At 41.0% G+C, this 27,971-nt stretch overlaps 1 protein-coding gene across 3 annotated transcripts in view; it reads left to right on the top strand.

Annotated features, from left to right (window-relative positions):
• Positions 1 to 27,759, top strand: part of PCDHAC2 (protocadherin alpha subfamily C, 2) — a 294,194-nt gene extending 266,435 nt beyond the window's left edge. Inside the window, exon 4 of one of the 3 annotated variants that reach the window (XM_006891145.1) lies at positions 25,042 to 27,759. In XM_006891145.1, coding sequence (XP_006891207.1) covers positions 25,042 to 25,352 — 311 coding nt within the window. In that variant the 3' untranslated portion in view covers positions 25,353 to 27,759. The remainder of the gene's footprint in view (positions 1 to 25,041) is intronic. The other 2 variants (XM_006891144.1, XM_006891146.1) reach the window with 2 other exon arrangements.
• Positions 27,760 to 27,971: the final 212 nt, after the last annotated feature.

The following is a 27,971-nucleotide window of genomic DNA, read 5'->3' as shown; positions in this document are numbered from 1 at the left end:
AAAAAAAAAAGAATTAAGTTAGAGTAAGGATGGCAATGGAACCACCTTGCCTCCGTAACTTGATTTGTGCCACTATTAGAACCTCTACTCAGAATATTATTGCTTTTCAATTTTTGACTCATGCACTTTTAACTTGTTAGTTTAATTTGTATCTTTTAGGCTGCAACACTTCCATGATACATCTTCAAGGATATGAACATGTACGGCTAAGCACAATTAATAACAGTGCATCTAAATTCCAAAAACAATCTCCATAATAGTCTATGTGTTTCCTACTGCCAAAGGGGCCCTTTAGAGTAGTGAGAGAAGACCTTCACCATGAAACCCACAGCGTCCCTTTTCAGCAGGAAGTAGCTAAGAGAATACGCCATCCCCTTTTCCTTATGAATCAGGGTGAAGTCTCTCTCAGGGAGGAGTGATAGGGAATGGCAAGGGACACACTGACAAAGGAGATTAATCAGAACTGGCTTTGGCAAGCACTGTGGCAATTGGGCAATTAAAACAGACATTGGGGGGGGAAGAAGAACGAACTGGGGATGAGGGTGGAGAAAACAGTGCAACAATGAATGAATGAAAACCCAAAATCTCTGTAAATGTTCATTAAAACTAATAAAATTTAATTTTAAAGATACCAAGCAGAACGTACATGAAATCTGCCTTTTTCAGAAAATCTAAATAAACAGGCTTGTTGTTGAAGTTTCCAAAAAAAAGAGCATCAGCTTGAGCTTAATCCCAATAATGAACCAATCCTATATTGAGTTACTGCAGTAGGCAATATCATAGACCAGGCCAAGAGTGAAGCATTTTCTGAAGTCTTCTCTTTTGATTTTTTTCCACTCTGTATCATGTTATTGTTGTTAGATGCCATTGAGTCAAGTACAACTCATAGCAACCCTGAACAGCAGATCTGAACATGTCCAATCCTGTAACAGCCTCCCAATTGCTGGCATACTTGATCCCATTGCTGCAGCCCTTGTAGTAATCATCTGGTTGAGACTCCTCCTCTCTTACCTCTCCACGGAATAGCCTCTCCTAGCAACATACTCTAAGTGTGTGAGACAAAGCTTTATCATCTTTGCTTCTAAGAATCACTCTGGGTGTACCTTTTCCAAGATATACTTGCTTGTTCTGTTGGTAGTCCATGGGATAATCAATATCGTTCTCCAACACTAGAGCTCAAAGGCATCCATTCTTCTGTCTTCCTTACTCATTGTCCAGCTCTTACATGCATAGCAAGTCAATTAGGCACAACTTGGTTCTTAAAGTGACATCATTGCTCCTCAGTAATCTGGAGAGGTCCTTGACTGCAAACTTTCCCAGTGAAATATGTCTCCTGATCTCTTGACTGCTAGTATCAAGTGTTTTCATTGTGGATACAAGTAAGATGAAGTTGTTGATAGTCTCAGTCCCTTCTCCATCTATCATGATGTTTCCTATTAGTCCAGTAGTGAGGATTTTTGTTTTCTTGACAATCTACATTGAAGACTGTAGTCTTCGATCTTCTGCAGTAAGTGCTTCAAGTCCTCTTCACTTTTAGCAAGTCAGGTTTTGTCATCTGCATCATAGATACTGTTTTGCCAAAGAATACAGATGTTTTATTTCTGTTTTCACTTGGTTGTCAAAAGTAACCCTGAAGTTCAAGGCAAGGCTAGAAACTTCAGCCAGTATCAGAATCACACTAGGCTGCATGTCATAGAACTCAATTTGGGGGGAGAAGGGCATCATCAGATATGTAAACAGCCCAAAGGTGGAGACTTTTGAGTCTATGAGTTTGGCTGTGCTTGATGAAGGGCCACACACTAAAGCCTATTTGCCAATGGATGACCTACGACCATTAAGTTGATTCCAACTCATAATGACTCTATCAGACAGAGTAGAACAGCCCATTAGGATTTCCAAAACTGTAAATTTTTTTAAAAGCAGATTGCCATATCTTTCTCTCTCAGAGCAACTGGTGAATTCAAACCACCTATCTTTGTTTAACCTCTGAATGCCTCAAACACAGTGCCAACAAAGCTCCTTTTTAAAAAAAAAATAACCCTGTAGAATTTTTTTTCCAAGTGTGTGAGAAGTCCTTGTTGATCAAATTTTAAAGTCTTCATAGATTCCATTAGAACAAGAGAAAGGAAGAGTTTATAAGAGCTACCATTTATTGGGAACTACAATAAATGTTTTACATGCATTGGATACTTAAACAACTCTAAGATGGTAAAAGCAGTATTTACACCTTTATCTGTCTGCAGCAGAACCTTATATACTTAGTTAGCCCACTGTATTGCTTTGTCCATATCACAGGTGAAGAAAAAAGCTTGGTAACTCCAGAGACTATTAATTATCTGGATTCCAGGCTTAAGAGTTTTGTTTTAGAAGTTGGAGAACAGGAAGGAGAGGGTAATACCCTTTAGATCATCCCCAGGCCTTTCTGGAAGGAGGTGTTCCAACCTACTTTTCTTCAGTGATGTTTCCACGTGTGGGACAGAGTCAAATTTATAGGTCAATTCTATAAATACATATGCACTTCATGATTTGTTTGTTTAGGAGCATTTTACATAAAGACTTTTACTCACAAAGCCCTGGTATGCAAAAAATTAAGTCAAGAAATATAGTCTTCAATATGGATTGAAGCTCAACATCAAGAAAACAAAGATTCTCACCACTGGGCCAAATGGCAGCACCATGATTAATAGAGAAGAGATTCAGATTATTACCATTTCAGCTTGCTCAGTTCCACAATCTCTTGGCAGCAGCAGCCAGGAAATCAAAAGATGAATTGCATTAGGTAAATCTGCTGTCAAGAACCTCTCCAGAGTGCTGAGAAGCAAAGATGTCAGTCTAGAGACTAAAGTGCACCTGACACAGGCCATGATCTTCGCAGTTCCTTGCTATGCATCAGACAGCTGGACAATGACTAAGGATGACAGGAAAAGAATCAATGCCTTTGAGTTTTAGTGCTAGAGAAGAATATTGAACATGGACTGCCAAGAGAACAAACAGGTTTGTCCTGGAGAGAGTGAAGGCAAGCTGCTCTTTGGAGGCAAGGATTTTGAAGCTCCATTTCACATACTTTTGACATGTTAACTAGAGGGACCAGTCCTTAAAGAAGGACTTCATGCTTGGAAGGGTGGAGGGACAGCGCAGGAAAGGAAGACACTGGATGAGATAGATTGACACAGTGGCTGGGATGTCAATGGGTGTGTCAGAGACAGTGAGATTGATGCAAGATAGAGCAAGATTCAGCGCTACTGTGCTTAGGTTTGCTATGAGTTGCAGACTTGATAACACATGACAACAACCAAAAGGTCAGTGGTTCAAACCTACCTTGTTACTTGGCAAGAGAACGTCCTGTCAATCTGATTCTCTAAAGATAACAACTCAGAAAACCCTACTGGGCAGCTATACTCTATCATGCAGAGTTGCTATGAATAGGAATCAGCTTGATGGCACCTAATAGTAATAATAGATACATTCTTGAGATCTAACAACTAGGCAGCTCTTAAACCCAGGACCTCTCTATACCATTGACAATTCCAACTAGAGGTTAAATTTCTCCTCTCTCCTTTAACAGTGACTAGGCCATGAGATTCCTAGAACACTTACCTTTAGGCTTTCCTTGTCACAGATGTCAATCCTCCTAACCACGATCAGTTGAGCTGTGGCGAGTCAGTGGTCAGTGTCATATTAATTTTCCCTTTGGGCTAAGATTACAATTATTCTAAACATTTGCTATCAGGAACATGCTTGTGGAGAATGATCTCTTCGGTGCGTTTTATCTAAACTTGGATGTTTGGAGATACACATGTCTTCTTTCAGTTTTCCCATTCAGAGTCATCATCTTTGCCTCTGAGATATTAGTTACCTAAATGGTGGTGATTTGAAGGGCACCAGTTCCCATAGAGGACAGAATAAAACTACCCCGCAGGAATTCCAAGACTGTAATTTTTACAGACGCCGATTGACATAAATCTTTCTCCCATGAAGTGACTGGTGAGTTGGCACTATCGGGTGGCACAGTTATTTAGCGCTCTGCTGCTAACAGAAAGGCCAGAGCTGAGCAGCAAGCACTGGTTTGTTTCTAATGGAGTTTGGAGCCTCCACACACCATTAGAAACACCAGCTGCTTACTGCTCAGCTCTGGCGGCCTAGTGGTAAGAAACTGCACTGTAATCCCAAATGTGTTCAAATCCACCCGCTGCTCTGCAGGAGAAGGATGGGCAATCTCCTACTGGGTAAAACCCACAGGAGGGTCAGCTATGGGCTGATTTCAACTCGATGGTACACAATAACAACAACACCTGCTTACTAGGAGAAAAACTTGGCAAAATGCTCTTGTCAGCGTTGTTGTTGTAATCGTATACCATCAAGTCAGAACCAACCCATAGCTGTCCCTCCAGTGGGTTCTCAGAGGCAGTAATAGCATGAGAGGAGATTGCCCATTCTTCTCCTGCAAAACTGTGCAGTCAAAGCGCTTGTCTTTGCAATTGCAGAACAGATAGGCCACACACAGCCTAGAAAACCCTGTGGTGCCATTTAGGTCTGTCACATGGGATCACTATAAGTAAAAAATCAATCAACATCACCTAATAGCAGACGGTTACAGGAAGATCTCCGCAAAAACCACCCCCTCAGGCAGGGCTCCTTCACCAGCATTTGCTTTTAAAATCTTCACTCATTCATTCATCTATTTGCATAGAGATTCTCCAGTTTTCTTTCTGCCTCATCTCCATCCCACTCCCATCCCCCACAGAAATACAGTATTAGATTATCCTACTGAGAAATGCTTTTCTTGCTTTGACTTCTGTTATGGATTGAATTATGTCCCCCTGGCCCCTGTAAGTTCTGTTGAAGACTTTAATCCTTATGTTGTTGTTGTTTATTGCCTTCATGCTGAGCATGACTCATAGCGATGCTATGAACAAAACGTCTGAAGCCCCTCTACAACTCTCAACATTTATCAGAGTTCACAGAGTTTCTGGAGGTATACCCATAAGTATAGAACATTTTCTTTTATGTTAATGGAATCAGAGCAGAGTAGGGTGAGCCCTCAACCTAATCCTTTCTGAGTAGTGTTTCATAGAATGAATTGGCTAGACACAGTGAGGACATGGAAAGATGCCATAGAGACATCTATGAGCAGCAAAGAGATGCCAAGGATTGCCAATAATCAATAGAAACTAGGAGAGAGGTCCACAGAAGGAATCGGTTGAGACTCAGATTTGGATATTTAGCTTACAAAAGAAATTTCTGGTTTTTTGTTGTTTTTTTCAGAGTCACCCACTTCTGGTATCTTTTTGGCATAGTAACATTAGGCAACTCAAGTAAGTTCAATATAGAATTTGGTTATCACCTTCTGGCTAATCATTAAACAAATATTCATCCAGAACTTATGTAGGATCTGTCCTAAGCATGGTATTTACATCGTTATTGCTATTACTGAGTGCTGCTGAGTCAGAGCCAATTCACAGCTGACCCTCCAGTGGGTTTTCAGAAGCAGGAACATGGTGGGAGATTATCCATCTTTTCTTGTGAAGCAGCCAGTAGATCCAAACCTTATGCATTTGGGTTGGCAGATCTTATAACCAGGCAGTTGGAACTGACTTTTTGCTGACCTTCCAGTGAGTTTCCAGAGGCAATAAATTGCATGAGAGGAAATTTCCCATCTTACTCTGGAGGGTACTTGGTGGTTTTGAACCTTGTGCCTGTGGTTGGCAGTGCAATGCCTTACCATTGAGCCTACCCTCAATAATATAATAGAGGAGAAAGAAATATGAAGAAGACAAAACTATTATAATGTCATTTTATAAGAACCATAATATTGTCATGGCCTATCTATGTTGTAATCAATGCAGATTCTATGGAAATATGGTAAGCTGGTCCATCTGCCTTGAGAGAGTCTCTCAAAGCTCAAATTCTCTCAATAATATGAATATTGAATGCTGTTGGAGTCCAGAAAATAGAATTGAGGATTAAAGAAAAAAGTTTATGTGACATTTTATAGTAGATATTTTCAGATCACAAATAGGATGTAAGGACCAGAAAGTCCCTTCCAGGCAAATGAAACAATGCATGTGAAAAACAAATTGTTGTTGTTTGTTGTTATGCGCCATCAAGTCGCTTGTGACTCATAGCAAACCTATGTATAATAGCCCTGAAACCTGCTCTATCCTGTGTCAACTTTACTGTCTCTGACATACCTACCCTCATTACCTCAGTCACTGTATCAATTCATCTCATGATGGTCTCCCTCTCTTTCTCCATCCCTCCACCCTTCCAAGCATGAGGTCCCTCTCCAAGGACTGGTCCCTCCTTGCAACATGCCCAACGTATGTCAGATAAAGCCTCAGAATCTTTGCCTCCAAGGGGCAGCCTGGCTTTAACCTCTCTAGGATGAACCTGTTTGTTCACCTGGCAGTTCATGGTATAGTCAACACTCTTCTCCAGAACCACAGCTTAAAGCCTTCAATTCTCTTTCTGTCATCCTTAGTCATTGTCAAGCTCTCTGACATTTACAAAGACTATGGCCTGGATCAGGTGCACCTTAGTCTTCAGACTGATGTTGTTGCTCTTCAGTACTCTGGAATGTCCCTGACAGCCAACTTTCCCAATGCAATTCATCTCTTGATTTTCTGGCTACTGATACCAAGGATGTTGATTGTGGAGCCAAGCAAACTAAAGCAGTTAACAATCTCATTCTCTTCACCATCTACCATAATGCTGGGCCCAGTGGTGAGAATCTGTTTTCTTGATGTTGAGCTTCAATCCATATTGAAGGCTATAGTCCTTGATCGTCTGCAGCAAGCATTTCAAGTCCTCCTCAGTTTCCGCAAGCAAGGTGTGTCATCTGCATAATGCAGTTTGTTGATGAGTCTTCCTTCAATCCTGATGCCACATTCTTCCTCATACAGCCTAGCCTCCTGGATGATCTGTTCTGCATATAGATTAAAAGGTATAGAGACAGAATACATCTTTGGTGTACACCCTTCCCAGTTTTGAACCATGCAGTATCTCCTTCTCTGTTCTGACAACTGTGTCCTGATCTAAGTATAGGTACAGTTGAATAGATTGGTGGAATAGAAGGCTGATAGGAAATTAAATTCTATAAAAGATAGACTGGAGTCAGTTTTAAATAATCTAAACCCCAGATAGCTTCTTCTATTGGCAATAGAGAACCAACAGGTTGATTTGTTCTTTAAGATTCTATTGAGCCTCCTTAGTTCTATTAGGGAGCTCTGGTGACATAGTGCATAAGGAGTCGAGGTGCGAATCCAAAGGCAGTGCCTCTCTGGTGGTTCAAATCCACCAGTTTTAGTCCCATTGAATCTTTAAATATCACACTATAAGATGTCAAAAGCTAGTGAGCTAAGTTTTATGAGCTGAAGAATGACAATGTCACTCTGGAGACTAAGGTGCACCTGATCCAGGCCATGGTCTTCACAATTACTTTCTGTGCATCAGAGAGCTGGACAATGAGTAGGGATGATAGAAGGAGCATTGATGCCTTTGAGCTGTGGTACTGGAGAAGAGTGTTGAACAAACCATGGACTGCTAGGAGAACAAATAGGTCTATCTTAGAGAGGTTGAAACCAAGCTGCTTCGTCAAGACAAGACTTTTTAAGCTCCATCTCACATACGTTGGGCACATGGCCAAGAGGGAATAGTCCTTGGAGAAGAACATGCTTGGAAGGGTATAAGGACAGAACAGGAGAGGAAGACCCAGGATGAGATGAATTGACTTAGTGATTAGAGAAGTGCGATTGGGTCTGTTGGAGACAATGAGATTGGCTCAGTATAGGGCAGGGTTCAGAGCTGTTGTACATAGGGTTGCTGTGAGTCGCAGGTGACTCGACAGCACATAACTACAACGAGCTAATCAAGTTGGTGTTTCTTCTTAAAGTTAGGAATGAAAACTGTGCTAAGATATGTGGATTAAAAATGGGAGGTAGTATGCTTTTTAATGAACAATATTTGGAAATGTTCTTAAGGTAATTCTGATGTTCTTAGTGTGCTCATGTCTGAGAGAATGTGGAGGATAAAGAGAATATTTAACTTTTGCCATTTTGAGCCTCTTAAGGGAGGCAGCATGGATTTGCACAGTGCTTTGAATCCCTGTTGTAACACTTAATAATCATGCAGCTCATGCCTCAGATTTATTAATATGGAAAAGAGGAAAGGCTTTTGTAGATTCAATAAGATAATGCATGCAAAAGACTTAGTACAGTGCTTAGTCAATAATTCACTACATTCAAGTTGGAACTAACTCATAGCTGACCCTCCAAGGGGTTTTCAGAGGCTGTAAGTCACATAGAAGGAGATTGCCCATCTTTCTTCTCCCACAGAGTCACTGGTAAACTCCAACAACTTGCCTTTGGGTTGACAGCGCAATTCTTTACTAACTAGGCCACCACAGGTCCCTTTATCTCATAGTTGTTGTTGTGTACCGTCAAGTTGGAACTGATTCATAGCTGACCATCCAGCAGGTTTTCAGAGGCAATTTAATCTTAGCATGGAAGTAGATCACCCATCTTTCTCCCACAGAGCAGCTGGTGGATTTGAACTGTTTACCACTAGGCCACCAGAGCTCCCTTTAGCTCATATAATGTCATCTCAATAATGTCACTATGACTGTTACTAGTTAGTGTAATATCCCTGGCATTTAGCTCAATGCCTGGCACAGAGAGAGTAAAATGCAAAATGTTTTTGCTGGATTAAATGGTTGAAGTACATAGAGTGGTAGGGTAGTGATGGTGGAGGGATTCTCCCTGGAAGACACTCAGTAGAATCCGCAGCATTCCGACAGCACCTCCATTTTATACCCTCCACGCAGGGATATCGCTGTTTATCTAGAAGTGGTTGCTCAAGGCTGAGAAGTGACACAGCAACACAGAGCCTGGGATTGCTGCCAAATTTTAAAAAGCACAGATTGTAACAAAGTGAGGGGAGAGTAGAGAAGAAAAGTTTAAAACCTTGCTGAAGCCAGAAGCAGGGTTATTGTTGGGTGGAATGAGTATGTTGTATTCATTTGCAGTTGGGGTGGGCAGTGTGAAAGCTTTAGGTAGCTTTTATTTTGAAGTTGTGGTGCTGAAGAAGGAAGCTCACAGTGAGCCCTGGTGTGCAGACAAGCCTGACTTCAAGGTACAAGGCCTGTGTAGTCACAGGTGGCTTTTCATTTAGAAAGACCCTGCTTGGGTAATGCTACTTGTTTGTTGGGTGTTTGGGGTTTTTTTCCCCAGTTATTTATTTTCAGTTATTTGTTTTGGTTTTTAGTGTCAGAAAATGTTTATTAGAAAACTCTTACCTTGAACTGATGGAACATGTATTACAGTACAGTGATTTGTTGAAATCAATTGGAGAAAATAATCTTGTTTCCAAAGTGGTTCCTAAAGAAAATATAAAAATTCTGTTTCTGGTGTGATTAGTGCTCTAGATGCTGCCTTTGACACCCCAAAGCAGTGGTGGTTGTTGTTGTTGTTGTTAATGTGCTATCAAGTCTGAACCCTGCCCTGTCCTGAGCCAGTCTCAATAATTCCGACACACTAACCCAACTGCCCCAGGTATTGTATAAGTTCATCTCATCTGGGGTCCTCCTCTCCTGTGCTGTCCCTCCATCCCTCCAAGCATGATGTCCTTCTCAAAGGACCAGTCTCTCCTGACCACATGCCCAAAGTATAGGAGACGAAGCATTAAAATCCTAGCCTCCAAGGAGAAACTTGATTTCCCTCTCTCCAAGACAGACCTATTTGTTTCCTTGGTGGTCCATGGTATGTTCAAGACTCTTCTCCAGCACCACAATTCATAGTCATTGATTTTTCTTCTCTCATCTTTAGTCATTGTCCAGCTCTCTGATGCATAATAAGTAATTGCAAAGACTGTGGCCTGGATTAAGTGCACCTTCGTCTCTAGACTGACATCATCACTTTTCACTCTCCTCTCTGGAGAGAGGTCCCTGACAGCAGATTTTCCCAATGCAATTTGTCTTTTGACTTCCTGACTGCTGATGTTAAGAATGTTAATTGTGGAACCAAGCCTCAATCTCTTCTCCATCTATCATTGCTGCTGCCAATTGGACCAATAGTGAGAATCTTTGTATTCTTGATGTTGAGCATCAGTCCATATTGAAGACTATGGTCCTTGACCTACAAAGACCTATTTTACAGATGGGTAAACTGAGGCACCAAGGTAGCTGTTGCACCAATGTTTATGTGCAGTAGCTGTTAGTTGCTCTCCCTGCTTGGCAAGCCTGCAGAGCCAGGTCTGTTTGGTGTCTACTCTTGAGTAGAGGGAGTAGGGTGTTGGGGCCAGACCACAGTGTAAGTGGGAAACACCTATTGGGAGTTCTTGAAATTTTTAAACAAGTTGTTATTGTTGTTGCTATGTACCATATAGTTGGAACCAGCTCATAGCTGATCTTTCAGCAGGTTTTTATAGGAAGTAAATTGTACAGGAATTGATTGCCCATCTTTCAATCACGGGGCTGCTGGTAGATTCAATCCATGAACCTTTGGATTGGCAGTGCAACTCTTTACCGGTAAACTACCAGATCTTTTGAACAAGAAGGCTTGCTTTTTTAATTTTGAACCAGGCCTCTCAAATTACTGGCCCAAGGTTCTGGACCATCAGATATAGTGATATTTCTCTTTCTTTTCATGGGTGTTGTCCCTTTCTCCTGACTGCTAGTACTAAGTATATGTGGCACTAGGTAAAATGAAGTCAGAGATTATGAGGAGGGCAAAGGATAGAATAGGGTTTAGATCATAGTTCATAGGGTCGCTATGGCTCATAGTTGACAAGATGGCACCTAGCAACAACAGCAAATCCCTGTAAGGAAAGTATTTTATCTCTGCTGATTTGGGGACCATGTTGAATTATGCCAGCCAATTAGGCAAGTAGTGCTTGGGCAATTCTCTTTTAATTATAAGGAACAAAAATTACTATACCAGATTAAATGCCTTTGTTGTTGTTGATTGCCATCGAATCGAACACGACTCATCGTGACCCTATGAACAAAAGACCTGAAGCCTTTCTGTAACTAATGTAATTTTTCCTAGTTCATAGAGTTTTGAGAGGCATGTGGTTTAGGAAGTGGATGCCACTCCTGCTTCCAAACCTGTCTTAAGCTGGGAGCAACGCTGTCCACCATGGGCAACCGTTATGGCATTTGACACCCCAGTGACACAAGGTTCAGTGTCACAGCTAACCCAGATTACCTCAGTACAGCAAATTGACAGAAGAGTGCTGTACCACTTAGAAGAATGTTTCTCCAAAATATATTAACATGATACACGCCCATCTTACAGTGTCCTGCCATGTCACCCAGTCATCAAAAGGGAGATGAGGGACTCACCTTAAAAACAAGGACCCTCCAGGATGTCTTTAGAATGAAAATAAAATGGTAGTGCTTCACACCAACCTCTAAGCATAAAAGCAGCTATACTAATAGTTTAGATTTTATCTTTCATGTTTTCTTTGAAAGTATACATTTTAATGTGTTGTATTATATAGTAAGTCACATCGTTTTTCTTCACTGGGCCAGCTGATCTCTCTCTCTCTCTCTTTCTCTTGATGTGACCAAGACCAAGGTGGGTGACTTTTAATCCGCGGCCCTCAGGCCATTCTTTCATTGTTTTTGTTCAGACATTCCTCTAGGTCGTATAGCCCTGGTGTACAAGTTGCCGTCCCACGGTCACTTTTGTGGTTGCTGTGAGGCTGAACACTGTGACACGGATGTGTCAAATGCGTTAATGGTTGGCTACCCAGTGCGGACAGAGAGTGGGGTGGAGCTCCCTGATTAAAACAAGCATGGAAGGAGGAGTGGCATCCACTTCCATAATAGCTTGCCTCCAGAAACCCTATGGACCTGGAGAGAGGATGAAAGGCACCCAAGCGTTGAGGACTCTGCTTCATAGGGTCGCTATGAGTTGCCTACAACTCGATGGCACTTAACAACAACAACATTATATAGTAATATATAATTGCCTTGTTGAAGTAAATTTTAAACAATCCATCATTTTCATAAAATATCAATCCTACAAATGTTAAATTTGTGTAAAATTGTCAAATATTTATCAAATTGATTTTTAATCTCATGCTTGATGAATGAACTTTTTCTATCTTTACCACATTAAAATGGGATCATGTTATGCATATTAGTATACAGCTTGGTTTTATTTCATTAGTAATATGTCATAAAGAGTCCTCCAAGTTAGTACTTCCTCATTCTGTATTGAGGACATGATACCATGTGGTATATCTCTATTGGAATTTATTTATCCACTTTCCTATTTTATTAATTATTTTTAATGTAATGCACATTCTTATACATATATCTTACATACTCATACTACTATACCTGGTAAGGAATTGTGGTAAGTGGTAAGGAATTGTGCTGCCAATCCGAAGGCAGGCAGTTCAAATCCACCAGCTTCTCCATAGGAGAAAGATGGGCAATTTCCTTCTGTGCGATTTATTGCCTCTGAAAACCCACCCCATTGGAGGATCAATCATGAGTGGATTCCATCCTGATAGTATATTAACAATGATAACAAATTACTTATATAAGATAAATTTCCAGATTCTGGGTCATGGGATACAAAAATATTAAATTGCCATTCTCTTATCATGAAATAAGACCACACTTGGTATACACTCCCCTCCAACCTGCATTCCCAGCAGGTGCTTTATCTCTTAACTCAGTGACACCATCTTTAAGAGACTTTGCTCCCAGCCTCTCCTCTCTGTTTTCTTTCAAGGAGGGAGGTCTCTTCTTTTGGAGATGTAACTTTCTAATAAATCTATTTCTACTATTTTACCCTTGAGAGAGAGAAAGAGAGAGACTGAGCTTCCAGGGTTAATGAGAAAACTAGAGTAAAGAAAATAGTTAATTTACTTGTGGATAATAATAGTGATATGTAGTCTGTGAGGAACACTTAAACTATGTGCTAGGTATTATTCCAAGCACTCTGCATGTATTAACTTCTTTAATCTGTACAACCATCCCAAGAGATTATTCTGTTATACCTGTTTTACTCCTTAGGAAACTGAGCCTCCTAGAGGTTCATTTAGGTCACACATCCAGTAAATGGTAGGGCAAGGATTGGAAGCCAGACTGTTTAACCACTGAACTATTCTATTCCCAGAAAGTTTAATGACATCTTATGCCAAACTTTCTCTATCTCGTTTATTAGTTAAACTGCCATAGTCTTTGCAGTAACTTGCTATGGATCAGAAAGCTGGACAGTGACTAGGAATGATAGAAGGAGAATTGATGCCTTTGGGCTGAGGTGCTAGAGAAGAGTATTGAATATACCATGGACTACTAGAATAACAAATAGGTTCATCCTAGAGAGGGTGAGGCCAGGCTACTCCTTGGAGGCAAGGATTCTGAGGCTTTGTCTGACATACTTTGGACATGTTGCAAGGTGGGACCAGTTCTTGGAGAGGGACATCATGCTTGGGAGGGTGGAGGGACAGTACAGGAGAGGAAGACCCTCGATGAGATGGATTGATTCAGTGACTGGGGTAATGAGGTAGGTGTGTCAGAGATAATAAGATTTGCACAGGATAGAGAACAGTTTAAGGCTGTTGTACGTAGGTTTGCAGGTGACTTGACATACAACAACAATGAATAAATTAACACACTCATTTACTTGGATTGCCTGGGTGATGGAAATGGTTGATGAATTCAGCTGCTAACCTGAAAGGTTGGAGGTTTGAGTCCACATAGAGGCACCACACAGAAGACAGGACTAGTGGTCTGCTTCAGGAAAATTGTTTTTATGTACAATCGAGTCAAAACCAATCCATAGCTGACCCTCCAGTGGGTTTTCAGAGGCAGTCAATTGCATGGGAAGACTATCCATCTTTCTCCGGTAGAGCAACTGGTAGATTCAAACTGTATGCCTTTGTTGGCAGCACAACTCCTTACAGCACTAAGCCATCAGAATTCACCATTGAAAGATTCTTGAGGAGCACAATTCTGTTCCAACACACATGGGATTGCCATGAGTTGGAATCATGATAACAACGCTTTGTTTTTTCCTCCCATTGCATTGTCACTCTTTGAACACAGGATATGCATACTAATATATTCGTATCCTACTCACAATTCCTAGCACAGTATCTATTTCATTGTAAATGATAGATAATGTAGTTGAATGAATAACAATACCCCTGAAAATAGTTACTATGTTCATTTTACAAAGAAACAAGATAGTGTTATCCAAAGTAGTTGAAAGCTGAGTAGTAGGACTGAGATGTGGTTTCTGAGATGAGTCCAGTGTACTTTTCACCACACCTCAACTGGCTTCTTTCACTGGGTCCTTTAGAGAGCTCTGGAGAAGAACTTCTTGCCTAGCAACTATTTCTAAACTGGAAGGCTTCACAGCTGGAAGTCCTTAATGATCCCTGGGAGGGGGAGGGCCCGCTGGGAGAAGGGTCCCTGGAAAAGTGTTCCTGGAAGCATTGTACCAGCAACAGACTGGTAACAGGAGCCAGGTTCCTTAGAGGAATACTGCATGATAATAACACCTCCCATTATTTCAGTTTTTCTGCTTGCCAGGCATTGATCTCTGTGATTTACGAGCATTGTCTGTTTTGAATTCTCATATTCCCTTTAGTTGGATATTATTATCTTTGTTTTACATATTAAAAAAAATTGGGGCTTTGAGACTAAGGAACTTGCTCAAGGTTACATTAAAGAAGTGAGGAATCAGGTTCCAGTTCAGGTCTGTGTGAACCCAAAACATTTTAAGCACTGTGAAACTCCTGGGATATAACAGCTGGCAGAGGCAGGAGGCATTGTGAGAAAGGGCTATAAAGAGAAATTGCCCTCCTCTCCCTAGATCCTGGGGGACCTTAGCAACCTGGAAACTGCATGGCTCTGCTGGGTTCGGAGGTCACAGAAAGGGGTAGAGGGATGTGGTTTCTGTGTGTGAGGAGAGCTTGAAACCACCCATCCCAATTTTTTAATCTGGGCTCACAGCACATGATGTCTTTATACTCTTAACCTAGAAATGGCAGAGTTATTTTGAGCACAAAGCAAGAGCTGTGGCTTTAAAAATATGCCAAGTGTATTTATCTCTTCCGCTGCAAGATTGCTGAAAATTAGCCCAGCTGTGGCCTGAAGCACCATGCAGCCACAAAGCCTTCCAGGTCAACTTATCCCACCCTCAGTGGGTGAAACACCCAGGAGCTACAGCTTCCACAGCCTCTAGGGAATGTATCAGCTCAGCCTTCCCAAGCTGGCCCTCAGTCACACACACAACCCTCCCTAGATACTCCCCAGAGCCAGATGCTCTGCTTCTGAAATAAGCAACCCCCAGGCATCATATGAAGTTTAAAAAAAAGTTTGTTATTGAGCTAGCGCGATAGTGTTGGAATAATTTTTCAGCTTCATTCCCAAATGCCTGTGTGAGTTAGGGCAAATTATTTTGCTGTAGTTCAGGCCTTTTGGTGCTTATCTTAAAATAATTCAATAAATGTAAACAAGCAAAATTATTAATAAACTGTATGACCCAGAATATACAAATCAGTATTTCTTTAACAAATCTTAATTTAATGACTCCTACTTTGTGCCATGCAAAATGCCATTTGCTTTAGAAGGATAATCACACTTAATCCTATGACAGCCACGAGAGGTGGCTGTTACCTCAACAACAGGGGAAACCTGAGGTCCAACGTTAGAGAATTATTACATGGAGAAGTCAGATTTACACCTCCATATCCGGTTACAAAATCTGAGGTTTACAGGGAAGAGGGAAGGTTTTTATTTTCACAGTCCCTTTTCCTTCATGGAAAATTCTTTCCACTGTCAATTGATAAGGAAAAAATCTGAGAAATGCTAGGCCAGGTGGTTTTTGCCCTCTCACTGATCCTAGACGGGATTTAGGTTTCAGACCACAGTTCTCCTGTGTCTTGTGGGCTGTAATTAGTCCTCAGGTCAGTATTGTCCAATTCATAAAGCATTGAGCATGGGGGAGGAGGCAAGCCTGTCCAACAGATCCACAAACCTTAGATAGTGAGAACTGGGATGGAAAAGAAACCAAGTATTTTACAAGCTAGTTTTTAGGCATATTTGATGGTGGATGGTTTTTGTCTTTCGGGCAGGCTGAGCATGTTTAATTCTACAATACGCCAAGTCTAGCAGGCACGCGTGCGCCCCCCCGCCCCGAGCTGCTTAAAGACAGGAAGACACAAATAAAATCAGGCTGCAGTGGCTGGCTGGAGGAGAGGAGACAAGGAATCAGGGTGGTGCCTCTGCCTAGAAAGCCTGGATGTTCTGTTCAGCGACCTGACTTTTTCTTGGGCAGCCAGAGGCAGCAGCAGCCCCCGCTAGAGATGGAGCAGAGCAGGCCAGGGGCGCTGTCTGCTGGGCCGGAAACAGCTGTAATCATTTAATAGCCTTTGCTGGCTGCACTGACCTAGCAGAGTGGGCGGTAGGCAGGCTCCAGAGTGCTGCCTGGCAAGATAGTTCCTTGCTTTAATCAAAATGATGGGTTTTCTGGAAGCTCTTTATTAACCTCAGCACCAAAATCCCAGAGATGGCAACAAAGGGATGAATGGGGAGCGAAGGGGCGGGGCTGAAACCTGGAGACTGGGGGAGGTTTTACAGGGCATTTTCCGCTCACGTGAACATCCCCCGTTCCTGTTCGTTCTTTCCACGGGTTTTAGCTTCTCTACGCCACCCTAAACAAAAAGTGACAAAACATAATCACTGCAATAATCACTACATTTCTGTAACTACTTTTATATATTACTTTAGGATTTTCCAAAGGCTTTCATATACAGCTTCCAGTGTGAATGTCAAACTGCTTCAATTTGAGTCTCAACCTCCACTAGTTAAGTTAGTAAGCACATGACCTCGCTTAAGAAACACATATATTAGTACTATTTACTTCATATGTCTCAAATAAGCAGATCTGCTTAGGCTGGTGTCAAGCATCTAAAAAGGGCACACTCAATGTCAACTATATTCATACCTTTGTGATTTAGAAGGGGGTTATCTTCATTATACGAATGAAGAAATTGAGGGTTTGAGGTATTTCTAGAAGTTTCTCAGAACAGCATACTTTCACGTGATGGAGCCAGGGGAGCCTTTAAAATACAAAGGAAGAACAAAGTAAGATGAGGAGAAGTTTTCTCTTTTGAGAGAATTAAACTCCTTCCAACATTCACCAGCCCAGGCCCCTCCATTATTTTTCATGAAATTGTTAGACTTGGTCAAAATTACTTTGTATTGCTTTATAGGAGGAAATCAATGTAGTTCAGAAAGCCCACTCCCACCCATTTGTCCTCTCATCTAACCCACCTTGGCCTCAGAGGTTGTCCAAAGCATTTCTCGGTGTGGGATAGAGTCCAGTTACAAGCATGGCATTTGTTTCACAACTTCAGGACATGCCCTGGCATTTGCACTGGCATAGCATCCTGTTAGCCCAAATCAATAAGGCTAAATAAACTCCATGAACTAACTCAGGCCCCTAATTTGTTTAGTATAAAAGAAAAAATTAAGAATTTTACCCAGAAGATCTATAGACAGTGTCTAAGGGAAAGACAACTGAATTATGCTGTTTTATGAATTGTTAATTATTAATTAAGTGCCATCTAGTCTCTTATGACTCATAGAAATTTGGAACAACAGAGCTGAACCTTGTTCTATCCTGTGCCATCCTTATCTCAGATATACTTGAGCCCATTGCCATAGTCACTGTATTAATCTCTCTTGCTGAGGGTCTTCCTCTCCTCAGCTGACCTCCACCTTTCCAAGTATGATGTCCTTTTCCAAAGAAAAGCCTCTCCTTTGCACCCAAAGTATGTGAGATGAAGCTTCACCAAACTTGCCTCTAAGGTGCACTCTGGTTGCACTTTCTCTATGGCATATCTGTCTATAGAATATTCAGTACTCTTATCCAAGACCATAACTTACAGCTATTGATTCTTCACTGTCCTCTATTCATTGTCCAGCTTTCAGATGCACAGTAGGTGATTGGGAAAAACTACTACTTGAATCAGGTACACCTTAGGCCTTAAGTTGACACCATTGCTCTTTAGGACTTTGGCTAGGTCCCTGACAACAGACTTTCACAATGTTACATATCCTCATCTCCTGACTGCTGATACCAACAGTGTTGACTGTGGATCAAAATAAGATGAAATTGTTGACAGTTTCAATCTTTCCTCCATCTGTCATGATGTTGGTGAAGATTTTTCTTTTCTTGATGTTAAGATGTGATATATATTGAAAGCTACAGACCTTTATCTTCTATAGCAAGTGCCTCCAGTCCTGACTTTTGGTAAGCAAGACTGTGTAATCTGCATAATGCAGATTATTGATAAGACTTCTTCCAATCTTGGTGCCACATTCTTCATAAAGTCCAGCTTCTCGAACTATTTGGTCAGCATACAGATTGAATAGGTGTGGAGAAAGTATACAGCCTTGATGTATACCTTTCTTAATTTTGAACTATTTTGTATTCCCTTGCTCTATTTGCACAACAGCTTCTTGGTGTAAGTATAGAATTCATGTAAGCATAATTAAGTGGTCTGGAATTCCTTTCTTCTCAATGTTAGCCATAGTTGGTTATGATCCGCACAATCAAATGTCTTTGGCCAGCCATCTTTATAGGGCAGTTTTCAAAGTTGCAAATCTATCTACTTCTATAAAAAAATTATGTTATTCAGATTTTAAAATGTGCTACCACGCATTTTGGAGAAATTGTCCAATACAGAAAAAAGGGCAGAAAGTTAAAATCTCTCTTCAGATAATCATCTGTTATCATTATGATCACATCTGGCTGCCATCAAGTCAATTCCAACTCATGCTGTCCTCATGTGTGTGTGTCACAATGGAGCTATGCTCAATAGGGTTTCAATGGCTGATTTTTAAAAAAAATAGATTGCAAGACTTTTTTCCCAAGATATATCTAGCTGGATTTGAACAACCGACCTTTCAGTTAGCAGTCAGCACATTGACTGGTGTACCACCCAAGCACTTTATTATGATTGCATTTTATTGCTGTTGTTAGGTTCTGTTGATTCGAGTATGACTTATAGTGACCCTATGAACAATAGACCTGAACTTGTCCTATCCTGTGCTATCCTCACCAACTCTGATATACTTTGAGCCCATTGTTACAATTATTGCATCATTTCCTTTCTTTCTCTGACCCTCCACCTTTCCAAGCATGATGTCCTTTTCTAAGGAAGGACCAGCCCCTTCCAATCACATGCCTGAAATATGTGAGTCAAAGCTTCACCATCCTCACCTCCAAGGACACCCTGGTTTCACTTTCTCCAAAACACACTTGTCTGTTCCGTTGGCAGTCCATGGGATATTCAGTATTCTTCTCTAGCACCACAGCTCAAAGATACATATTCTTCTGTCATCCTTATTCATTGTCCAATTTTCAGATGCGTAGCAAGTAATTGAAAAGGGCATGGCTTGAATCACGTGCTTTGTAGTCTTTAAAATAGCATCATTGTTCTTTAGAACTTTGGAGAAGTCCTACAGCAGATTTTCCCAGTCCAACATGCATTCTGATCTCTTGAAAGCTGATACCAAGAGTGAGGATCCAATCAAGATGAAATCATTGACAATTTCAGTCTTTTCTCCACCTAATCATTCTGTTGCCTACTGGCCAAGTGGTGAAAATTTTTATGGTTTTGATGTTGAAATGTAATTCATACTGAAGACTGCAGTCCTTGATCTTCTGCAGCAAGTGTCTCAAGTCCTCTTCACTTGAGATCTGTATTTCATGAATAATTTTAAATCCTACAGTGTTGTACTCTGAGTATAAGGAAAGGAAACTGCCTGAAAGTCTGCACACACACACACACACACACACACCCCTCTCATTCATGTGTGTCTGAAATATCTTTTTAAGCTCTTGTTGTTGTTAGGTGCTATCAAGTTGAATATGACCTATAGCAACTCTATGACCAACAGACCTGAATTCTGTCCTATCCTGTGCTATCCTCACAATCTCTGGCACACTCAAGTCCATTGCTGCACTTACTGTGTCAATCCATCTGGTTGAGGGTTTTCTTCTCTTTCGTTATCCCTCCCTCTCCAAGGAATATAGTAGGTCCATTTGTTTGAGTCTTGTCTTTGCCTGAGAGGGACCTAAATACCTGAGAATAGAAGAGAGGGGATTTACAAGAAGACTTAGGAAGGGAAATGGGAGTCAGCATTGAAAGAAGAAAATATCCTTGACCTAACCATTTGCTGAAATTAACCCTAGGTTGGAGCTGGGAGCTAAAAAGATATGCCGTTCTTTCTCATTCTCTCCAAAGGGAAATTGCAACATTTTATAGGCAAAGGCAACCAAAGGCCTTAGTGGGCTTGCCCAAGAGACTTAGGAGGTCAGTAAATGTTGTGAGGTCCTTAAGCTACTGGCTCACTCAAATGAGTTACAGTTCAGATGCTTCTGATCCCTGAGAGATGTTTACTTATATGACAATCAAAGCAAGCTGGGCACAACCTTCTGTGAGGGACTGGCAAACCCAGACCTTGCTCTGCTCTCAAGAAACTAAAAAGAGGGAGGATGAAATTGAATGAATCGCTGTTTGTTTCTTGGCATTCAGGCCAAGTCAAACCAGGTTGCCCAGAAAAGCACTGGAAGCTCAGTGACATGTATAATAAGCAGATTAACTCTTGATGGTCCTGCTGTGATGGACTTCTTCAGCCAACAGGCTATTAATGTCCTTTAGTTCTGCAAAATAGAGATATCTCTGAGCGCTGTATGTCCAGATGATGGTTCTTAGGCCTCATGCAGAGTCCTGGCTATGTTTGGGGAAAATTCCATCCTGGACTCTGTGAGAGCACCTAACGGATTGTGGAGTGATGCTGAAACCCTGTTCTCCTAGGAGCCAAATCAGAGAATTTTAAATGCATTTGTCTTTCTTGTCTGTCTCTAATATTCAGGGCCTGCACTTAAAACATAAACAAGCAGATTTGGGCTGAGCTCAATTACAGATCTGATTGTCTTAGATAGACAAAAGAAATTAGTTTTACTCTGAAAAAAAAGAAAAATCTATTACGCCATCTGCAGAGTATTATGATGTCAACTCTGCCTAGGGAAAACAGTGTATGGCAAGTGGTTTTAAGAAAAAAAAAGATAGTTTTTACCCTTTTGTTACTATTCTCTACTACTTGGGAGCTCTGTGGCTTAGTGATTGGAAGTTGTGTGACCAACACAAAGGTATTTGGTTTGAATCCATTAGCTTCTTCACAGGAGAAAGATAGGCAGTCAACTCCCTTGTGAATTTCTGTCTATGAAAACTTGCTGGAGGGTCAGCTATAAGTTGGTTCTGACTCGATGATACATCAAAGCAACACAACTACTACTTGGACAAGGGATCATGCTTGAAGGGTCAGTGAAAAGGAGGAAGACCCTCAACAAGATGGACTGACAGAGTTACTGTAATTTTGGGTTCAAGTATATCAGAGATGATGAGGATGGCACAGAATAGGACAAGATTCCAATCCATTGTTCACAGGGTCCCTGTGAGTCACAGCTGACTTGACAGTACTTAACAACAATGCTTCGATTTGCAAAAGGATTCTCTTACCTTTCTTGCCCAGGAGCTGCCTAGTATATAGTTACTCCTAGGTGACACCATTTATTGAGCTCTTACATAGTACTGATCAAGCTAAACACTTTATGTGTATTCATTCATTGTCACTCATCTCTTAAAAATGTTGCCAATATGTAGTAGTTTGGTGTACTGAAGAGTGGGTGCCACTGCCACTTCTCACACTAGACTTCTGTTAATTCATCTAGAAAATACTTATTAAATAAATCCCTTTATGAGCCAGGGGTTATGTCAGACAATTTTTATTATTATTTTGTGCCATCGAGTCACCAGCGACTCATAGCAACCCTATGTACAACAACTCTGAACCCTGCCTTGTTCTGAGCCTGTCTCACTGTCTATAACACACCTACCCCCATTCCCCTAGTTATTGTATCAATCCATCTCATCCAAGTCTTCCTCTCCTGTACTATCCCTCCATCCTTTTGAGCGTGATGTCCTTCTCTAAGGACCAGTCAGTTTCTCTTGACCATGTGCCCAAAGTATGTGAGACGGAGCTTCAAAATCCTAGCATCTAAGGACAAACTTGGTTTCACCCTCTCCAAGATGGACCTATTTGTTTTCTTAGTGGTCCTTGGTATGTTCAAGACTCCTCTCCAGCACCACAACTCAAAGGCATCAATTCTTGTTCTATCATCCTAAGTTATTATCCAGCTCTCTGATGAATAACAAGTATTGTGAAGACCATGGACTGGATCAGGTGCACCTTAGTCTCTACACTGACATCATTGCTTCTCACTATTCTGGAAAGGTCCCTAACAGCAGACTTATTTAATGTAATTCATCGTTTGATTTCCCGACTGCTTGTGCCAAGAGTGTTGATTGTGGAGCTGAGCAAGCTGTAACTGTTAACAACTTCAAGCTCTTCTCCATCCATCATGGTGCTGCCAATTGGCCCAGTGGTGAAAATCTTTATCTTCTTGATGTTGAGCTTTTAATACATATTAAAGACTATAGTCCTTGACCTACTGCAGCAATTGCTTCAGGTCCACCTCAGTTTCACTAAGCAAGGATGTGTCATCTGCATTACACAGGTTGTTAATGAGTGTTCCTCCAATACTGATGCCACATTCCTCCTCATAAAGCCCAGCTTCCTTAATAATCTTGTCTGCATATAGTTTGAAAAGGTATGGAGATAGGACGCATCTCTGACACACTCCCTTCCTGATTTTGAACCATGCAGTGTTTCCCAGACACTAATATACACTATTGGAAGCAGGAGTGGCATCCACTTCCTAAACAACATGCCTCTGGAAACTCTATGGACTTTGAGAAATGGCAATAGTTATAGAAAGGCTTCAGGTATTTTGTTCATAGGGTTGCTATGAGTTGTGCTCGACTCGATGGCAATCAACAACAACAACAACAATAGTATACACTAAAGAGCAAAACAGACATATTCCTACCTCTTTCAGTGACAGAAATTATTGGGTGGAGACAGAGAAGAAAAGGCCTGCCAGTCATAGAATAGGAAATTGTGGTGACACAGTGGATTAAGTGTTGAACTACTAAATGAAAGCTTAGCAATTTAAACCCACCAATCACCCCAGGGGGAAAGATGAGGCAATCTTCCTATTTAACAATTTTCAGCTTTGGAGGCCGATGAGATAGTTCCGCTCTTTCCTGTTGAGTCACTGTGGTCTGGAATCAACTCAAAAGCAGTGGACTGAGTCATAGACAGTACTGCACTGAGAAAGTTACAATAAAGAACAGACTTAAAGAATTCTGGAGAGAAAAAAAGAATTCTGAATCATTACAATAGTGAAGGGGAGATCATTCTAAGTTATAGAATACCATTTGTGTAAAGATACTGGAGCAAAAATGACCTTGGGGTTTTCATTGTTTTATGTGCCATCAAGTCAGCTATGACTCATAGTGATCCTATTAACAATGGCTCTAAACCTTGCTCTATCCTGAGACAACCTCACCATCTCTGACACACCTGCCCCCTTGCTACAGTCACTGTGACAATCCATTTCATCTAGGGTCTTCCTCTCCTGCATTGATCCTCTACCCTTCCAAGAATGATGTCCTCCTTCAAGAAACAACCTGGGTTTCACCCTTTACAGGACAGATCTCTTTGTTCTCTTGGCAGTCCATGGTATGTTCAGGACTCTTTTTCAGCACCACAACTCAAACTTCTTTTGTCATCCTTATTCATTCCAGTTCTTAGATGCACAGCAAACAATTGAGAAGACCATGGCCTGGATGAGGCACACCTTAGTCTCTTGACTGACATTGTCTAGACAGGTCCTTGACAGCAGATTTTTTCCCTCTAAAGCAACTCATCTTTTGATATGCTGACTGTCAATACCAAGTGCGTTGATTGTGGATCCAAGAAAGATGAAATTATTAACAACCTCAGTGTTTTCTCCATCTATCGGGATATTGCCAGTTAGTCCAGTGGTGAGAATCTTTGTTTTCTTGATATTGAGATGCAAAATCCTCCTCAGTTTTGGCGAGCAAATGTTATCTGCATAACTCAGGTGATTCATGAGGCTTCCTCTAATCATGTTGCCATCCTTCTACATAAAATCCAGCCTACTGAATTATCTGTTTCACATACAGATTAGAAAGATATGTAGAAAGGAGGTATCTCTGACACACTCCTTCCTTGATTTTGAACTGTTCAGTCTTCCTTTGCTTTGTTTGACAATAGCTTTCTGGTCTAGCTGTAGGTTTCACGTGAGCGCAATCAAGTGTTCTGAGATTCCCATTTTTCTCGATGTTAGCCACAGTTTGTTATGAACCACACAGCCAAATGCCTTTGCATAGTTGACAAAACACAAATACACATTCTTCTGGTATTCTCTGCTTTCAGTCAAGATCCAACGCCTCCCCATTCCATTCCGCAACCTCTCATGAAGGAGCATCAAAGAGTTGACATAACCCGTTTCTCTTTTGTTTGGGATACAGTAGGAGTCAAACTAGGCTTGTGGCTTAAGTTTTCTCTGATTTATGTTATAAAAGTAGTATATTCTACTTTAATCCTGTCGCATTCCCAAGAAAAGTCATTAAAGCAATATTCTTTAAGAAATTATTCACAAAAAAACCTAAAATATGATATTATTTTTGTTGTTTAGTATCATCAAGTCCTTTGTATTGGCAGCACAATTCCTTACCACTAGCCACCACCAACTTACAGGTGACCCACCGCTTTCAGAGGATATAAGCAGCACAGGAGATTTCCCAGTTTTTTCTCCAAGGCTTGTGGATTCCAACTACTTGCCTTTGGGTTACCAGTGCAACTCCTTATCCAGTAGGCCTTCAGAGCTGCATAAAAATTACTAGTGAGAAAATGTACCTGCTTGTTACCAAACCCTGGCCCTCCTCTCCTGCAGAAATAGCCCACAATTTCTTCCAGTCTGGCATTTTTGGGAGCTTCTTTACTTTTCCTGGGAGTGTGGCATGGAGGGCATATGCTATTCTGTTACTGACACGTGATGTTTTCTTTTCCAGAACCAGAGGCAGGAGAGGTGTCCCCTCCAGTAGGGGCTGGTGTCAACAGCAACAGCTGGACCTTTAAATACGGACCTGGCAACCCCAAGCAATCTGGCCCTGGTGAGTTGCCAGACAAATTCATTATCCCAGGATCTCCTGCAATCATCTCCATCCGGCAGGAGCCTACTAACAGCCAAATTGACAAAAGTGACTTCATAACCTTCGGCAAAAAGGAGGAGACCAAGAAAAAGAAGAAAAAGAAGAAGGGTAACAAGATGCAGGAGAAAAAAGAGAAAGGGAACAGCACGACTGACAACAGTGACCAGTGAGGTGGTCACCTCATGGAAACAAGCCACTTAGCCAGTTTTTGTAATAATGGCAAATCTCTCCCATGTAGCAATTCCCTTCTCCTTTCTCCTGTCCACATGAGCCCTCTCTTGTAGACCTCAGAAATCTGCAGAAAGTTCCTTATGTCTGTCTAGATCGCATTTAACAGGTTTTGTCTTGAAAGCTTTACTAAGTCTGGTGTTAACTCTTTTCTCTCCACTCTGGCTTGTTTTCAGAACCTAAAAAGCAGACCCAAGTTTCCTTTCTCCTCCGCCGCAAAGGAGAGGCTTCCCAGCCCTGCCACTGAGAGGTTGGACTCTCTGCCCTGTGCTCCGGGGATCCTGTCTTGATGACACTTGCAGGGCAGGCTGAAAGGTTTTGAGATTGAGCAGCTTGGGTGCGGTGTGGCCACTGGGTATGTGTGGCCGCCAGGGAAACGAGTGCCAGGGATCGATCAGCTGGGTTGACCTGATTTGACTAGTTGGTGAAAAAAGGGCTGGGAAACAAAGGCAAGCAATCCGTGGGAGTTACCAATCTGAAGGGGAAATGTGAAATTAAAAGGGACCAGACTTTCTAAATCTTAAAATTCAAAAGATGGTGGCCACCCTTTAGCAGACAAAACTGTCCCCACTGTCATGGCTTTAGGCTGCCTAAAGTGTGTTGGCTGTGGTGTCATCCTGAACCCTGCGCTATATCAACAAGCCAGTATTTCCATGTTTAACAGGGGGCCAGTCAGGGGAACAGAAGCAGATCTGATGTGTTTCCTGTATATGTCCTTGTGCTCACTTTATTAAAAATTCTTTTGCACACAATGTTTATGAAAAGGCCAGATCCTTTTCTAATGATACATATGCAAAAGCAAAAGAAAAAAAAAAAACCCAGCACCTCACTTTATGCTGTTTGTTGTTTGATAGATTTATTTTAAAAAAGATCTATAGCTATAAATCTTTAAAGAGAAATATGATGAATAAATTCCCCTAAACTCCCCTCAAATGAGAATTCAGCCATTTAAATGACCATTGCTGCTACAGAAGTGCTTTAAGAGAATTGCCTGAAACATCTGTATTATACCGGCCACCTGCCAATCACAGCTTTACTCTTTCAGGTCACTCTGGGGCTGCCTCTTGCATGTATTAATTAACAAATAAAGGAATCTCTCTTTCTCTCTCTTTTCTAAGAACCAATTATGTGCACTTTGAATACACAACTTTCTCCAACCAACTATTTCAAGACCCAGAAATCGAAGAGAAACATAGTTTTCTCATACACACAGTGAGCAACTTTTCAGTCCTCTAATTCTGCAACTTGTCTGGGTGTACTAGCCTACACCTTCTCTTTGGTTTAGTTTTCCTTTTTGCTAACACTCTGAATTGCTTATCTTACTAACACCTATGATGTTACCTGAACGCAACCTCCCATATGTATGCTGTATGCTATTATAAGACTCCTGAAATATACTTACTCTGTGCTTGTGTATGTGAATGTTAATGCAACTATTACCTAGAGTGAACTTTAAGCTTTATTGTTGAATGTAATTCCATTATATTTCTTTTTGTACACCTGTGAAAAAGTGGAGTAGTGTTTTTTTATCCATTGTTAATCAGCTTTTGTGTATGAAAGACACAGTAAAATTTCTTTCTTAAATCAAGATACTGGTGATTCAAGGAATTTATTTATGGTCAGCCAAGAGCCACCTCTTGCCAAGAATCCTGCTGGCAAGGGAATGGATAAAGCTGTTTTTTTCTAGTAACAATTCTGGAATGAATAGTGAAGATATCCTCCAAGAGTGTGCAAGCACAAAACTTACAAATCTGACCTCTTGAAAGTCACAGAATGCTTTGAAATTCTAATGCTATCTAGAATATCAGCTCATAGAGAATGATAAAATTTGCTGTCACCTGAAATGATAAATTCCATTTTTTTAAAAAATGTAAAACCTACAAGTTTGATTATATTATTTCTTTAAAAGCTAGCATAAGAGAGGTAAGAGTTTGTTACAAAAAAAGCATTAAATCTAAAAAAAGTAACCTGTTTTGCTACTTTTAGCTTCATTCTCCCATATTTTGAAGGGTGTGTAACTTCAGCTCTGCAGGATTGCATGGGGTAAAACTTGTTGCCAACACGTGTGAACCATTGCTACATTGTAGGTTGTGATCATTTTGCCCCACTGAAGCCCACGTGTCTGACCTTACGTGCCTTTTGAATACTAGGAGAATTGGGCTAATTTATTAATGATGATAATGATAATGTATCTGTATAGCACTTTTTACTTTTGCAAAGTGCTTTCCAATCCGTGTTAGTTACTAGTGATTACAGCTGTAAGGATAAAACACGTCATGTGGATTCATTTTTAATTGGTGCTATTGGTATTTCCTCTGTTATTGCTAATAAATGAAAAATGGTGGTATGAAAGAAATGGTGGTCATTTCTAAGTACAAGAGTAGGAGAAAAATGACTTTAGTTATAATTAGATATTATCCTTGAAGATGGTTCCTGCAGTTTGAAACTTACTGTCTCTCTCTGGGACATCACCCTGACCTTTACATTCATTACTAAGGCAAAACACCCAATGGAATCATGGATCTAATTCCACAGTTTACTAGAATTATCAGTCAGGGGAT

The sequence above is a fragment of the Elephantulus edwardii genome, unplaced genomic scaffold (genome assembly GCF_000299155.1).
Source record: "Elephantulus edwardii isolate Elephantulus edwardi_28Jun2011 unplaced genomic scaffold, EleEdw1.0 scaffold00095, whole genome shotgun sequence".
Lineage (NCBI taxonomy): Eukaryota > Metazoa > Chordata > Mammalia > Macroscelidea > Macroscelididae > Elephantulus > Elephantulus edwardii.
The sequence above is the reverse complement of the archived record's forward strand: the minus strand, read 5'-3'. Positions and strand labels throughout refer to the sequence as shown.